The sequence below is a fragment of the Urocitellus parryii genome, chromosome 8, assembly GCF_045843805.1.
Source record: "Urocitellus parryii isolate mUroPar1 chromosome 8, mUroPar1.hap1, whole genome shotgun sequence".
Lineage (NCBI taxonomy): Eukaryota > Metazoa > Chordata > Mammalia > Rodentia > Sciuridae > Urocitellus > Urocitellus parryii.
In genome coordinates this window covers 138,662,855-138,679,005 of record NC_135538.1, presented here as the reverse complement: position 1 = coordinate 138,679,005, position 16,151 = coordinate 138,662,855, and the positions used below count along the sequence as shown (strand labels likewise).

Genomic DNA, 16,151 nt, shown 5'->3' with positions numbered 1-16,151 from the left:
GGGCAGGGATAACAGGCCAGGGGCTCACTTGGGACGTGGTTTCATCACACTTCTGTCTGAGCCCAGGTCCAAAATCACAGTTCAGGTCTGGCCAAGAATCTGACTCAGACAGGTGCAAACCCCACCCACTTTTGCCCAATCCCTGCGTTCTGCTGACAGCAGCTCTTTTCTTCCTTTGGCCTGAAATCCCGGGGTCTTTGTGTGTGCCTAGCACCGTGGAGGCTGACACTGCCCTCCGGGGCTCCCCTGCCTGGCCTTCTCCTTCCATCATGGGAGTTGATCCTCGCTGTGGGTACAGCGGAAAGGCGGGTGAGGGCCCCGGGTTTGGGGAGGGGCAGGAGCCTCGCGGGATGAACCGGAACTTTCCGAGGAAGTGCGGGAGGCCGCGCTCGGAAGGCTCTGCCGGCCCCAGGGCCCCAGCCTCGGCTCGCCGCCCCGCGCTCCCGGCGCCTACCCAGACTCGGGCAGCGGCGCGCGCGGGCGGGACGGGGCGGGGCGAGGAGGGGGCGCGGCGTGCCCGGGGCGTGTCCGGGGCGGGGCGGGCGGCTGGAGGCGGGCGCGGGTGAGGGGACCGGCCGCCGCGGCGAGAGCGCGCCCAGCCCCGCCGCGATGCCCCCGCGCCCAGGACGCCTCCTCCCGCCGCTGGCCCGGCTGCCCGGCCTCGCCGCGCTGCTGCTGCTGCTCGGCCATGGCGGCGGCGGGCGCTGGGGCGCCCGGGCCCAGGAGCCGGCGGCGGACAGGCCCCCCGCGGCCGACGGCGGGGACGGGCAGGACCCGCACGCCAAGCACCTGTACACGGCCGACATGTTCACGCACGGGATCCAGAGCGCCGCGCACTTCGTCATGTTCTTCGCGCCCTGGTAACTGACCGCGTCGCCCTCCTCGGGGCTCCAGCCCCGCACTCCGCGCGCCGGGAGCGGCTCCCAGGGCCGGGCAGGAGGCGTGGAGCGCGTAGGCGCCGCGGGGACCCCGGCTGGGGTCGGGCCGGGATGTGGGTAGCTGGGAATCGCAGCCGTGGGGTGGGCACGACGGGCTCGGGGCAGGAGGCGGGGGGCGCCTGCGAGGGGCCCTGGGCCGGGGGGCGTGGGCGCCACGACTCGGACGCTCGCAGCTGACGTGGCGCTCGGCAGCCGGGGCGGTGCCGAAGGAGGAGGCGGCTCCCGACCCGGGGAGCCTGGAAGAGGCCGCCCCTCTCCTGCCCCTTGCTCTCGAACCTTCCCCCTCCCGTCCCCGGACTGAAGAGCAAGACTGGGGTCCCTTTGCTCAGGGCTGCCAGAGCCCAGACATCACCCTGCCGGTCCCCTGCCCAGCGCCCCAAACTTCCTGTGTCTCCGGACGCAGCGGGCTGCGGGTTGGCTGGCACCCGGGGGACACGTGCACTCGCCGGGAGGAGCCTGTCTCCGGGCCGAGCTGGCCAAGTAGACGTCTGGCTAATCACCTTCGTGAAAGTTTAACTGGAAAATAAAAACTCACCATACGTTTTGTGGGTACGAAGGGGTAGACGGGGACGGCAGACGGGGACTTCTGTACCACGCTAGTAAGGGACAGTCCTGCAAATTCTGAGTGTCCCGCTGCAGCCTGGAGTGGATGTGAGCCCTGCTCTTGCCGGCCCACAAATCCAAGGCTGTCACTTCCTCCTCTCCCTATTTTGGGGGCCAGGTCATTTGGAAATTGTGAGGTGGGAAAGTTGCTGGTTGAAGTTACACCTCCTGCTTGACCCTTACCCCGGGAATTATTTTGCACACAAGCACACCCAGTGCTCTCCTTGGGGCCTGGCTGTGGATTACCCCAGGAAGGAAGTTTCCATAGGCCAGGGCAGAAAGCCCCCAGTCTTAGTGCACAAGTTTGAGATGTGCTCCTGCTGTGCTTATTGCAGAATTTACATTGTTTCCCAGAGCTCAGAGAGGCTTATTAGGAAAAGGGATGTAGGATGAGTCAGGTACCTAAACATGGCTTATTCAGAAATGAAGCCTTTTTGAAGTTGGAAAAACTTTTTTTTTAACTTCATAGTAGTGCTATGGTTATATTTCAGCTCCTTTGGTGTTAAAGCAACTGTTTTGGTTTAGTCTGGCTCATAATTACTATTAATAATGTATATATGGGATACATTGTATTTCAATGTATTGAAAACCTCTTGAATTTTTACAACTATTAATGGTATGGAAAATACATTGTAGCATGAAACCTCAGTTGATGTTAATAGTTACTTTGTGCAGTAGTAGTCTCCCAGTAACAATTCCAATTAAATACTCTACTGTGCTTAGTTGGAGCCGATTTCAGTGGAATAAATCTGGTTTTCTCTATTTTATTTTATTTTTTAGTACTTTTAGTTGTAGAGGGACACAATACCTTTAGTTTGTTTATTTAGTTTTAAGTTATGCTCAAGTTTGAACGCAGGGCCTCACACATGCTAGACAAGCACTCTTACCACTGAGCTACAACCCCAGCTCTTCTCTCCTTACTTTTAAAGAAAAATTGACACATAGACATAGTTGAGTCTCCTTTAGTGCTAATGTAGTTTTAATTTTCAGATCTCTGCAATAAGCACTAGCTAGTCCTGGACTGAGAAGGAAGCCTGTACAGTCTGTCTGAGTAATAGCTAATACAGTTTTCATTGTATGTAGGTTATGGATATCTAGATGGATGTTCTTGGAAGAAGGAACAATTTACATTTTTATTTGTTTGCATCTTACTAAGTCTGTGACAACTGTTTATAGAGGAATGTGTGGGTTTCTGTGATAGCCTTCAAAAGTTAGGCTTTTAAGAGTAACTTGGAGCTCAAATAGAATACACTGTTCCCCACCCCCACACATTTATTTCCCATTTCAGAGGCTGGGAAATGTTGGAAATGTGATCTGGGGGCAAGGACACCATGTAACAAAACATGGATTTGTGTACTTTTGCCCTGAACTTGGCAGCTATAGGGTTGGTCAACTATTGGAGATTTTGTGCCAATATCAGGTCACAGCTTCTCTGTGGCCAGTGTGGGTCACAGTGAACCTGATGACATGGAGTTCAAGATTAGGATCAGGTGCCTTTGCTCTATTACTTGACCACAGGCTACCCTCTGAATGCAGCTGGCTGTTTCAGAGGTGGGTCGATATAGCCACAGGGCCCCAAACCAGAAGTTCTGGCTAGATGGTTCCTGTGGCTTAATCTGTAGCTGCTGTGGGAGTAGGAGGGAGTGGGAGGAGCATGCCTGGCTAGCCTGGTGGTGGCTCAGGATGGTCTGTTTTGATTTAGTGCCCAATGAACTTATTCCCAGGGGTTTGCATATGCTAGGCAAGTGCTCTACAATTAAGTTACATTCCTAGACATTTTTAAAGAATTTTATTTTGAGACAGGATCTTGCCAAGTTGCCAGGGCTGTCTCCAACTTGCAATCCTCCTGCCTTAGCCTCCCCAGTTGCTGGAATTACAGTTATATGCCACTGTGCCTGGCCCAGTGAACTTACTCTTTAAGCTTGTTCTTCATGTTTGTGTTTTCACAAGAAAACTTGTCAAGGATGCATGTCTGACCAAATTTTCCTGGAGTCAGAACTGCCATTGAAAACCCTTTAGGGGTGCCCTGCTGGAGACCACCCCACTGTCCCTCACTAAGTCCTCACAGCCAGTTTTTCTTCTAGCATCAGAGTGGATCATGGCTTTTTAGATTAAGCACCAAATGAACTGGTTGTCAGATCTGTGTCTTCAGACAGCATCACACTCGGTGTGATAAGATGCTCTTGCCATAAAAAGGAACATGCTGGAGCCAGTGACAGCCAGGGAACCAAAATTTCATATCTTCCATTGCATGTACACTTTGGGGGGAATGTGGACCTGGCCTTTTGCCTATCTCCCCCGACCTTGCCAAGCCCTCATTGGCTCCCCAGAAACTGAATCCACAAGTACAGTTCCACTGTGTTTCTTTCCTTTCCTTTTATTATTCATTTAGCTAAGAAACCATCAGGTGCTTTGTGGTGTGTTCTGGGAAGGCCATCAGTGCTTGCTTTCTCGGAACTTGGGCCCCTGATACTTAAACGTTAGGTTTTCCCTCACAGTGTTCTTCTTGAAAGGAAGGAATGATGCTGTGTTTGAAGCTCTTATGAAGCAGGGGTTCTCTGAGCTGGCCAAGGAAGGGCTGCTCAGGGAAGACACCTTTTCTTCATTGGTCCCTTTAAATGTTTATTGTTGGGGTCATCTGCAGAACAGACCAAGAGGCTTAACAGAGTTTACTGAGAAATTATTTTGAGGAAGAACTCACAATTGAAAGGGCTGGGTGTTCTCATGAGCAATTTTTGTTGTTGTTGTGTTTTTAAGATCACTTTAAAAAGCAATAGAGTGAGTGGTTACATCGTAGACAGGAACACCATACTTACTAGATAAATAAAAAATACCCACGTGCCATAATGCCGTGTGATTGTACTTGAAGCTTGGGATAAAGTTTCCAGTGTGGTCTCATTCAGAATTCAAGTGCGACTCTGCAGGCAGCTAAGAATACAAGATGACCATCAGCTGTGTGACTCTGAGCGGATTTAGTGACCGGAAGATACGGATGCTGTCATGGAATGTGAAGAGTGGTGGGAAGCCATGATCCCAGCTAACAGATTATTTTAAATGATAGTCAATTTAAAAATATTTGTATATAACTAAATTCACACAATGAGTATTACAAATAGATGTTTGATTTTTATCCATATTGGAAAATGGAGTGGTCACAAGCTCCTTTTTAAAAAAAAAAAAATTACTAGCTTTTCAGTAGAGAAAATGCAGAATTGATTTGATTTTGAGGTAGCCTTGATTTGTGCATATCTGGCTGTGTAACAGGGAGACCTGACTAATAAAGGAGCAATTCTAAGAAGAAGTGCTCAGCTGCTGCTGTACTGGGAGAGAGGAGAGATTTCCAGGAGACCACAGAATGGCTACTCAGCAGCCTGGGAGGCAGGGTAGGCTTCTTGGAGAAAGTGACTCTCAAGCTAAACCTGAAGAGCAAATAGGAGTCGGCCAGGTGGAGGTGAGGGAGGAAGCATCAGGGAGAGAGAGACGGTACCAGGCCCCAGGGGAAGCCAAGCCGTGACCCTTTTGAAAAAACGGCAAATGCTGTAGTAGGGTTTCGACTGCAAGGGAAGGTGGGTTGGTTCTGGCATGGAGGTCAGATAGGGAGATCTGGGCACGTGCCTTGCTCAGTTTTGATTTAGGGCCTGGAATGATATGGCACTGTCCTGGGGGGAGTTGGGTCCTGGAGTAGTTGTGAGCTGTCTGGCTGTGGCAGGTACAGAAAGGACAGAGGGCCCCTTGCCCAGTGGAAAGGGCCGAGGTGGTGGGCCCGACCCCCCTGAGCTGGTGCTCTGTCCGACTCCTCCTCTTACCCTGTTCCAGGTGTGGACACTGTCAGCGGCTGCAGCCGACTTGGAATGACCTGGGAGACAAGTACAACAGCATGGAGGACGCCAAGGTGTACGTGGCCAAGGTGGACTGCACGGCCGACTCGGAGGTGTGCTCCGCCCAGGGTGTGCGAGGATACCCCACGTGAGTAGGGAGGAAGGGCACGTACCCCGCGGCGCTGGGCTTTCCGCATCTCGGAAAGGGCCGTCTCCCTCCACTCAAGGCAAGGCCAAGTTGAGCTTTTGGTCATTTCCTTTGTAGATCGGAGGAGGGAGGAGAGGCTGAAGTTAAGCAGGCCGCCCTGTGGCTAGGGGAAGATGATATTTGACACGGCGTCTGTTTTAGAGGTTGTTTCTGTACTTTGGAGAAGGCCTTTAATCAGCATCAGGGTCTTCTGCTTATGAGGGGATGTGTTCAGGGGACAGTAGCGGGGTTCTGCCCGAGATCCTGCTGCCTGCGGTGTTCCCCAGGACAGCGTCCACACTGTCACCAGCTTGGGTGTGAATAGTTGGTGACGCTGTAATTCTCAAACACCTTTTCTAGAGTGACATCCCACTGCACAAAGACTGTGTCTGCTGGGAAGAAGGGTGACAGACCAGAGGACAGTGGTCTGACGCTGACGCTGCCCTCGAGGGAGTTGCTATTTACTCCCTCACGGCGGTGTTTTTTGGTTTTATTAAACCAGTTGTAGTTGGCTGCCAGGGTTGGGATAAATGCCTGCCAAAGCTCCCTGTTTTAAAGGCTTGGTCATCGGTGTGCGGCACCTTGGGGGTAATGTGAACTTCTACGAGGTAGGGCCTGGGGGAAGTTAGTTGTTGGGGTGTGCCCTGGAGGGAGACTTTGGGGCCCAGGCTCCTCTTTCTCTCTCTCTGTGTCTCACTTCCCATGAGCAGTTACCCCCCACACACACGGCTGCCCCCGTGGTGTGCTGCCTCGCCGTGGGCCAAAGGCAGTGGGTCCCAGGGGCCCTTGGACCGAAACCATGAGCCCAGTGAACCTTTTCCAGTGAATCCCACTATTCTGCATGGTTACCATGCACCAATTAAAATCAATACCTAAGTCAACCTTTTTATAAGCTCCTTATCTCAGGTATCCATTACAGTAATACGCCAACACAGTGGCTTATTAAACAAAAGACGGTGTCTCAGTCTGTATCCTGTTGCTATAACCAAATACCATAGACTGGTACTTCATATGAAAAATAAAGATGTATTCAGCTCATAGCACTGAGGTCCAAGGCTGGTGGGCTGTGTCTGGTGAGGCCTTCTTGCTGGTGGGGATGATGCAGAATCCCCAGGTGGCCCAGGGCAATCTGCGCTGAGACAGCTTGCTTGTTCACTTGGGTCTCTCTTATCAAGCCACGAATGCAGTGCTGGGGGCCGCACTGTCACAAACTCATCTGATCTTAATCATTTCTTCAGGGTCTTACCTGGTTTTGCCTCTTCATACGTGTAATGGAGACTTCAATTTCAACATGAGTTTGGGTGGGGGCATTCAACTCATGGTAGAGAGGGTGAATTAAAAGGCTGGGTGGGGGGGTGCTCTGACACTCAGCCTCAGGGAAATTGGGGTGTTTCTGCTGTGGCTCCCTTTAGGTGAGTGAACTTTCTAGCTCAGCATCTCTCTGTTCCATGGAAAGACTTGAGCTGTGACTGACGGCCGTGCTTGAATAGAGCGTCTGGTCCAGGAATGGTCATGGTGGCGGGGGAGGCAGGCTCTTGGGAAGATGGCAGCCCCATTCAGACCACACTGGGAAGGCTGGAGGGAAAGGTAGTTCACTAGGAGGGACGATGCTGTCTCCACAGGAGGCGGAAGGGCTGGCCCCTGCAGATCCCTGCGTACTTGCCACAGTCGGGGAATGAAGTCAGTCCTATGTAGTTCTTTACTTAATTGAGTAATGTGGGGGGCCACGGAGGCAGGATGAAACCAGAGCTGATCTCCAAACCTGAGAGGCAGCGTGGAAAAGGGTTCCCTGGACCCCTGGGCTTGAAGACAGAAGCCACGCTGGAATCCCAGCTCCACCCTCACATACCACACAGGTCTGTGTCATTTAGCCTCGGTGGGACGGTGACGCTCATCGCACCCTCCGTTCAGTGTGGGAGTTGAGCAGGATAATGTGCCTGTGAACACTGGTCTGAGGCGTGCTGGCTCAATGCGAGAGGAAGAGGACTCTGGAACTCTGGGTCTTTGGTGCTTGGTAGAAACCCATGACTTCCAAAAGGCAGGGGCAGCAGAGATGGACCCGTGTGTCCAGTCTGACCGAGGGGGGACGGCGTAGGTCACCCACCATGCTACAGGGAGGCTGAACCAGAACTCTGTCCAGGCTGAGAGAGATGCCTTACCAGGCTTCAGAGAGGGAAGGAAAGGCGTCCCCCTGGACTGGCTGGAAACACCATCGACTGCACTCCAGTGGCTCCGTAGATGCTGTTCACAGACTTCACAAGACCCATTTGGGATCGTGTGTCCTGAGTTTGATTTAGAAGATCCGGACTCCCCAGGTTAACCAGGAACTGGTTTTATGTTGTTAAAAAGAAGGAAAAGGAGCTCACCCTATGGTGAGTGTGGGCTGGGAGGGAGCCTCCGTGAAGTGCCCGAGAAGAGGCTTTATTTTAGTTTGTGAGTTTGTTTCCTTCTTTCTTAGCAGCGAGCAGGAAGCACAGCGCTGTGTACGGTGTGTGGTGGCATTGAGGCATTTGTAGGTTTACCTGTGTGAGCATTTACTTTCTCTAAACATGACCCTCATAGAGGCATCCCGAGCCTGAACCAGATGATGAATGTCGATGCCTGGTCCCAGGGTGTGTGTCAACAGCAGCTTTTACGTCATCCTTTCCCTGATCTATTTAACTCGAGTAAAAGATCGGAGTGGGAGGGAGTTTGGGCTCTCGGAGCCTCTAGGGATGGCTGACTCTGCTCAGGAAAATGTTTTCAGGGCTTCTTCTTGAGCCAGGAAAGAATCATCATGTCTGGGAAACCCTGAGCAGGGGCTGGACTGGAGGGGAGTCACACCATCTGCAGCAGTCTCCTGTGGCTGCGGAAACAAAGAATTACACACCTGGGTGGCTGGAAACAACACAGACGTCTTGTCTCACAGTCCTGGAGGCTGGAAATCCAAAATTAAGGAGTCTTCCAGGCCACTCTGAAACCTGTAAGAGACATCTTTGCCTCTTCCTGGCTTCTGATGGTTACTGTGTATTAGCTTTGTGTTACTGTCACAAAATACCTGAGATAATCAACCTAAAAAGAGGAAAGGTTTACTTTAGCTCACAGTTTTGAAGGTTTCAGCCCACAGTCTGTTGCTTTGGGGATGAGGGTGAGGCAGTGTATCATAGCAGAAGTGTGGGAGAGCAGCCTTCTTACCTCGTGGTGGTCAAAAAGCCAAGAATAAGAGAAGAGATGGGGTCAGAGTCTCACAGTCCCCATAAAGGTCACAATCCTTGATGACCCAAGATCTTCCATTAAACCCTCTTCTTTAGAGTTCTAGTACCTCCTGATAGCAGCCCACTGGGAAATGACCCCTTAACATGAGGGATATTCCAGGTCCAAGCCAAAGCAGCTGGTAATCTTGCATTCCTCAGCTTATATGTGGACCACTGTGACCCCCTGTTTTCACACGGCCTCCCTGTGTGCGTGTGTCCAGGTAGGAATTCCCCCTTCTAACAAGAACACCTGTTGGGCCAGATTAGGGCCTACCCTAATGACCTCCTTTGAACTTGACCACCTGCATAAAGATTCTGTTTCTATTTATTTACTTACTTTTGGTACCAGGGATTGAACCCAGGGGCGCTTAACCTCTGAACCACATCCCCAGCCTGTTTTTGTATTTTATTTAGAGACAGGGTTTCCCTGAGTTGCTGAAGCTGGTTCTGAACTTGTGATCCTCTGCCTCAGTCTCCAGAATCACTGGGACTACAGGCACGCGCCACCATTATAATATCAGGTGCATTGTTCATCGCTGGAGGCACATCTACAAATCTAGTTCTATTTTGGCTTTTTTCCTCTTTTTGTCTAAAAGTGCAGATGGTCCCTGACAATTGCATTTGAACTTGGGACATTCTGACTTTCTGACGGGGGTGAAAGCATCCCCATACAACCCTTCTCCCTGCCACGCTCAGTAAGTACGGGAGACATCCAAGCCATGAGGTGGTCTGTCCTTGGTCCTACACGAGGCTGTGTGTCAGGTGATTTTGCTTTCTGTAAACTAGTGTCAGTATTCTGAGCATGTTTAAGGTGGGCTGGGCTAAGCTATGGCGTTTGATCACTTAGATGTACTAAGTGCGTTTTTGATGTAGGATATTTTCGGTTTATGATGGGTTGATGAGGATATAACCCCACCGTAAGCTGAGGGGCATCTGTACGAGCTGCTGTGACCAGGCGTCATTTTTTTTTTACGGGTGGCACGTTGGGGACCTCAGCTCAGCCCCTTCACGTGGTCTCAGGTTCGTGGTCAGGCCAGTGCACACTTCCTCCTTCCGTGCCTTAATGTAACTGAGGTTTTCTTGTGCAGCTATGAGACTTTGGGACTTCCCCTTAAGGCCGTCTTGTCGAGAGAAGTCAGCTGTTTGTTATGGACGGAGTGTTTGTGTCCGCTAAGATGCATAGGTTGAAATCCTAACCCCAGTGTGGTGGCGTTAGGAGTGGGACCTTGGGAGGACCTTGGGAGGTCATTAGGACAGAGTCGTCATCAGTGGGATTTTTGCCTTGATTCACCAGGCCCCAGAAAACTCTTGTCTCACCTGCCATGTGGGGGCACAGGGAGGAGGTGCCATCGATAAGCCAGAAAGCGTCCCCAGGCACTGAGTCTCCGGGCCCGTGGATCTTGCTCTCCCAGTCTCTGAAACCGAGAAACAGACTTCTGTTGCTGATGAGCCAGGCAGTGAATGGTGTTCTGTTGCAGCAGCCCAAACAGGCCGAGGCACCAATTCAACCTCTGTGTCTGACTTCAGCATCCATTGACATCCATTGACTTTTTCTTTAATTTTAATTTTTAATGTGCTTTAATCGATCATCCATGGCGGTAGAATACATTGATGCACTTTGACTTAGCATACATAGCTGGGATATAGTTTCTCATTTTTCTGAGTGTCCCTGTTGTAGAATCATGCGGGTCAGGCAGTCACATATATATATAAATGTCTGTGTGGTTCCACTGTCCCTGCTGTCCCCTCCTCCCGTCCCCCCGCCTCCACTTCCCTCCACCAATCTAGGGTCACGCTATTCTTCTCCATTTCCCCCCATATTGACCTATTAACCTGATTCTAACCTTGGCCACTGACACACAAAACCCACATACGTGCCGTGGGGACGTCGGGTGACCGGGGTGAGCAAGCCTCCCAGCGGATGCCGGTCTGTCCTCCTTTCTCTCTGGCAGTAGCCACGTGTCCCCGACCCTCTGGGCTTTTTCTGTGCAGTTTCCCGTTTGCAGGGAGGGATCCGGGCCAGGAGCTGCCAGTGTCACTTGTGGGAGTGTCTTTAGCTCACCATGAAGGGAACAGCTCCCACGACCCCCGAAGATCCCTCAGAGACCAACCTATGGAGGGGGTCGGGAGCGGGAAGGCCTCTTCTCCAGGGGGAAGTGAGGGAATGGGACTGGATCAGCCAATGTCAGGGGTGTCCTTAGAGGTGGAAACTGGAATTTTCACCACGACTGGATGCTCGTTTATTTGTGGGAGCCACATACCCGCTAAGGTACCTTTGCAATGCCTGTATTGCAAAACAGTGCCGTGTCCACCGTCGTCCTGATTTAGACATACATAACCGCAGTGACCTGCTGCCTGGCGGCAGCCCCTGCGCAGTTCATCTGCTCCCTGATAAGACGAGGCGCTCCGCTAGAGCAGTGGAAAGGCTTTCCGCGTCTGCTCTGCCTGATCCTTCCTTCTTCTTTCAGCCTCAAGTTTTTTAAGCCTGGCCAAGAAGCCGTGAAATACCAGGGCCCTCGGGACTTCCAGACCCTGGAGAACTGGATGCTGCAGACGCTGAACGAGGAGCCGGCCGTGAGTGCTCCCTCCCTCCCTCCCTCCCTCCCTCCTCCTTTCCTACAGTTTTGGGGTCCTGTGTAAGTGGGCAGAGGCCAGATGAGGTGACTAATTAATCCTGCCATTTTAAAGCAATTCTTCATTATCATTCTTTGTTATTGTAGGTAAAGATTAACTTCTTAAAACAGTTTTTGATGGAAATATTCAGATATGCACAAAAGTAGAGAGGAACATCTAACCAGCGGACTCCCACCTTCAGCGGTCGTCAGCGTTTTACCCACCTCTCTCTCTTTCTCTCCTGTCCCCTGTCACTTGTTTGGCTACATTCGTCCTCGGAGCGTGTCACTGGTGAACATTCCAGCATACCATCTCAGACAGGCCCTTCCCACCCTTCAGCATGACCCCTGCCACTCACACGTGGAATACAAGGAGTAACAACTCTTAGGCATCAGAGATGGACTCTTGACCACCTGGGGCCCAGGGCAGAGCGTCTAGCCCAGCTGGCTTGCCACCGCCTCCCTTCTCCCCAGGGCCTTTGACCTTCACCGCCCACAGTCTCTGACTCAGTCCTGCCCCTGCCAACCGTACCCATAGCACGGGTCTGTCCTTGTCATCTCCGTCCTCAGCCCCCACTTAATACCAGTAAGTGCCCTTCGTGTCTCTCTGGACCTCCCTGTATGAGGGAACGACGGGTGCTCTAAGGAGGTGACTAAGGAAATGTGTTCTCCTCTCGTCTGCCTGAGGTCACAGTCTTCCTTTGGTGGTAGGTCACAGTGGTCATCAGCTGTTCCTTCGTGTGTGGTGCTTTCTGACCGATGCCGAGTGCCCAGGCCCACAGAGGCTGGGCTAGACTTTGTTGGTTGGTGCTGTGATGTCAGCAGGATGGGACAGTGGCCCTCAGCCCCTGGCTGTGTGTCTCTGGGGGAATATCAGGAGCATCTAAAGTCATTGAATGTGACTTCAGTGTCACCAGTTAACTTCAGACTGCCTGTGTGTCAGGAGGTGTCCAGAGACTTGAAGGTGGTCTGTGGCCACCTGCAACCCAGCAATCAAGCTCCGCTGCTTATCGATGGCCTTTTCCAGGGTGTGCCTGCGGCTCTTAACTCTGTCCTGTCACAGCTAATCAGAAACTCTGCTGTTTCCTCCACCCTCCCATAGCTCGGATTTCAAACTGTAACCTCGTGGGGAGGAGTGCTGTAGCATCAGGGTCCACTAGAGACTTATCTAATTATAGGAAACGGGAAGACCACAGACCTCTCGGACAGTAAATTTGCATCTTTGTCACGGTGAGAAAGCTGGTGGAGCAGGTGCAACTTTCACACAGATTAAACTTCACATTGTTGCTGTGTGAAAATGTTCTTTGGAGAGGAGGCAGGTATGGGGAGTGGGAGGAGAATAACTTTAAAGAGCACTTAGTAGCCTCAAAAAAAAAAAAACAAAAAAAAACTTTTAAGGTAAACTTTGTACCCAAAAGCCTGTTTTCTGCAATGGTTTTATTTAACAGCCAATGTGAGATGTGCGGGCAATTTTATCTTGGAAAGATGTCCTGCCAGGGCCCGGCTTCCCCTTTGCAGACCTGGCCAGGGAGGAGGTGCAGTGAGCAGGGCTTGGCCTAGATGCTCTGAGGGTTGGTTTGGAGACGCTGGATGCATGGAATTTACCCCTGTCACCCTGAAGCCACTTACCTAACCTCCATGTTTTAGTGTCTCCAAGCAACGAGGTTTTCAGATCATTGCCACAAACAATGACAGTGACAATGTGTGTTATCATGCAAAAGTTAAAGTATGGAAACTTTGTCTAGGTGGAGTACCCCTCACCTAAAATGCTTGGGGCCAGAAGTATTTCACATTCTTTTCAAATTTTGGAATATTTGCATACACATAATGAGATATCAAGTCTAAACCTGAGATGGATTTATGCCCTTTTTTTTTTTTTTGTAACATATACATTATACACACATACACACAGCCCAAAGGTAATTTTCTTTCTTTTTTTTTTTTGGTACTAGAGATTGAACTCAGGGGCACTCCACCAATGAGCCACATCCCCAGCCCTATTTTGTATGTTATTTAGAGACAGGGTCTCACTGAGTTGTTTAGTGCCCCACCATTGCTGAGGCTGGCTTTGAACTTGGGATCCTCCTGCCTCAGCCTCCTGAGCTGCTGGGATTATGGGCATGCACAGCTGCTCCCAGCCCAAAGGTAATTTTTAATACAACGTTTTTAGTGTGCTGGCTTTCTTTTTTATTTTTTTAAAATATTTATTTTTAAGTTTTAGTTGGAGACAATATCTTTATTTTACATTTATGTGCATGCTAGGCGAGTACTCGACCACTGAGCCACATCCCCAGCCCCAAGTGTGCGGCTTTCTGACTTCAACCTGTCATGTGAGGTCAGTGGTGGAAATTTCCACTTGTGTTCTCATGTTGGTGCTCAAAAGACTTTGGATTTTGGAGCATTTTGGATTTGGGGTTTTTGGAGTAAGGATGCTCAATCTGTACTGAAAATCAGAAAGTCTTTTCAATTTTGACTTAGCTTTTTAAAATGAAAAGATATATTTTTAAAGTTCTTAATCTGTACTTATGCCCTAAATAATTTAATATATACATTTTTATATTTTTGCATAACAAACTGGGATTTTTCCCCTTAGTTTTATGATAATATTTCAAAGGAAATTATGCCATTTTTATATTGCACCCTGCTTTTTATATTTCCGTGTTTACTACTCTGCTTTTTAAAAACACAGTTACAATCATGTAAATGTTTCACCCTTTCTATAATGAATATTTTATGTTACTATATCATGTGGACTTGCCATAGTTTAATGCTTCTGCTATTAGTGGATATTTAGATTGTTTATAAAATTCTTCTCTCATCAGAAATGACATAAACAACATGTTAATCTTTTGAAGAGCTTTCTTTCCTCCTCTTTAAAAAATTTTTTTTTATTTGTTCTTTTTAGTTATATGTGACAGTAGAATGTATTTGGACATATCATACATACATGGAGTATAACTTCTCATTCTTGTGGTTGTACATGATGTGGAGTTTCAGTAGTCGTATATTCACATATGAACATAGGAAAGTTATGTCCAGTTCATTCTATTGTCTTTTCCATTGCCATCCTCTCACCCTTACCCCCACTCCACCCTGTCCTATCTGGTGAACCCCTGCTTATTGTGAGTCAGCATCCACATATCAGAGAGAACATTCGGCCTTTGGTTTTTTGGGATTGGCTTATTTCACATAGCATGATAGCCTCCAGTGTCATCCATTTACTGGTAACTACCATAACCATATTTCATTCTTCTTCACGGCTGAGTAATATTCCATTGTGTATATATATCACATTTTCTTTACTCATGTGTTGAAGGGCACCTAGGTTGGTTCCATAGTTTAGCTATTGTGAATTGAGCCTCTATAAATATTGATGCGGCTGTGTCACTGTAGCGTGCTGATTTTAAGTCCTTTGAAATAGACTAAGGAGTGGTATAGCTGGGTCAAATGGTGGTTCCATTCCAAATTTTCTGTCTTTCCTCCTCTTTTTTAGTGATGTTTTAAGAATATATTTCCAGACATAAAATTGCAAAGCCACAAGTTAAAATTTAAAAAAAAATAAGTATCTTAAAAAATAAATGTCAAAAATTAATTTAAAAATATTTAAAATAATTTTTTAAACAAATAAATACACTTGAAAAAAATTATGGCTCTTGGTGAATATTGACGACTGCTTCCCTCAGAGTCCCGTCAGTTTCCACCGTCACCAGCAGGGAGAGGCGGTAGCTGTGTCTGTCATATGTGGTGGTGTCCCCGTGATGGTGGGGACTGCTCTGGTGTCCCCAGGGGGCACAGAAGTGAGCCTCACAGGAACGTATTATTTCTGAAAGCCCTTTGGACATCTCCGGAAGGATGACGACCAGCACGTGGTGTCATTTGAGCTCATAGACTGTCCTCCCGCCATCCTTTGCTTGTGGTCCTTCTTGGCATTTTGAGAGATGGGAAGGGCCCTCCGAGATGCTCTCTGGCTGCAACTCTGCATGCTCTGGCCGTCACCCTGGGGCCTCGCACGACTTACCCTGGATGTTCTTTTCCATATAGAGGTCAGCGGCCAGGTGAGACTGCAGCAGTGGGCACCGTGCGTCTCCGCTCAGGCGTCCAGTGGTCTCTCCCCTTCTGGTCACTTGGAAGCCAGAGTTGTACCTGGCCTCGAAAACAGGAATTGAAATTGTGTAGGACCCTGGTGATTTGGTGGCTCCTGGGGACCAGAACCCCCGCCCCCAGCCCACCTTACCCTTTGGCTTCCTGTGGCTCCTGCTTTCTGTGGCTTCAGTTACCTGCAGTCCAATAATATTAAATGGAAAATTCTAGAAATAAGCAGTTCATTAGTTCTGAGTAACTTTTGCTACAGCACATGGTTCTAATTGTTCTCTCTCATTATTAGTTGCTGCTGTTAGTTTCCTGCTGGGCCTAGTTTATAACTTGAACCTTAAGATAGAGACGTATGGACAGGAAAAACTAGATCTGTCAGGTTGGTACTACCTGCGGTTTCAGGCACCCACTGGGGGCCTTGGCACACACCCGTGCAGATAGTCAGGGGACTGCCGGGCTGATAGGAGCGTCTTTTAAAAAGCCCTTCTGGTCACGTGAGTGACCATCACAGCCTGTGAACCCGACCGTAGGTTCCTCCCTTCCTTCCATTCCCCGGGTATTTTCTTCTCGTCACCTCTTGTCTCTGATTTGTCGTTGACCGTTGGCCTTCCTTCCTGTGTGAGTGAAGGGGAGCAGGCCCCGGCTCCCTGGCATCCTCTACTCTCAGT

At 49.7% G+C, this 16,151-nt stretch overlaps 1 protein-coding gene across 1 annotated transcript in view; it reads left to right on the top strand.

Moving 5' to 3' along the window:
* Positions 1 to 609: 609 nt before the first annotated feature.
* Positions 610 to 16,151, top strand: part of Txndc5 (thioredoxin domain containing 5) — a 28,512-nt gene continuing 12,970 nt past the window's right edge. The window contains exons 1-3 of the mRNA XM_026384643.2: positions 610 to 860; positions 5,358 to 5,507; positions 11,248 to 11,353. Of these exons, the coding sequence (XP_026240428.2) occupies positions 610 to 860; positions 5,358 to 5,507; positions 11,248 to 11,353 (507 nt within the window). The remainder of the gene's footprint in view (positions 861 to 5,357; positions 5,508 to 11,247; positions 11,354 to 16,151) is intronic.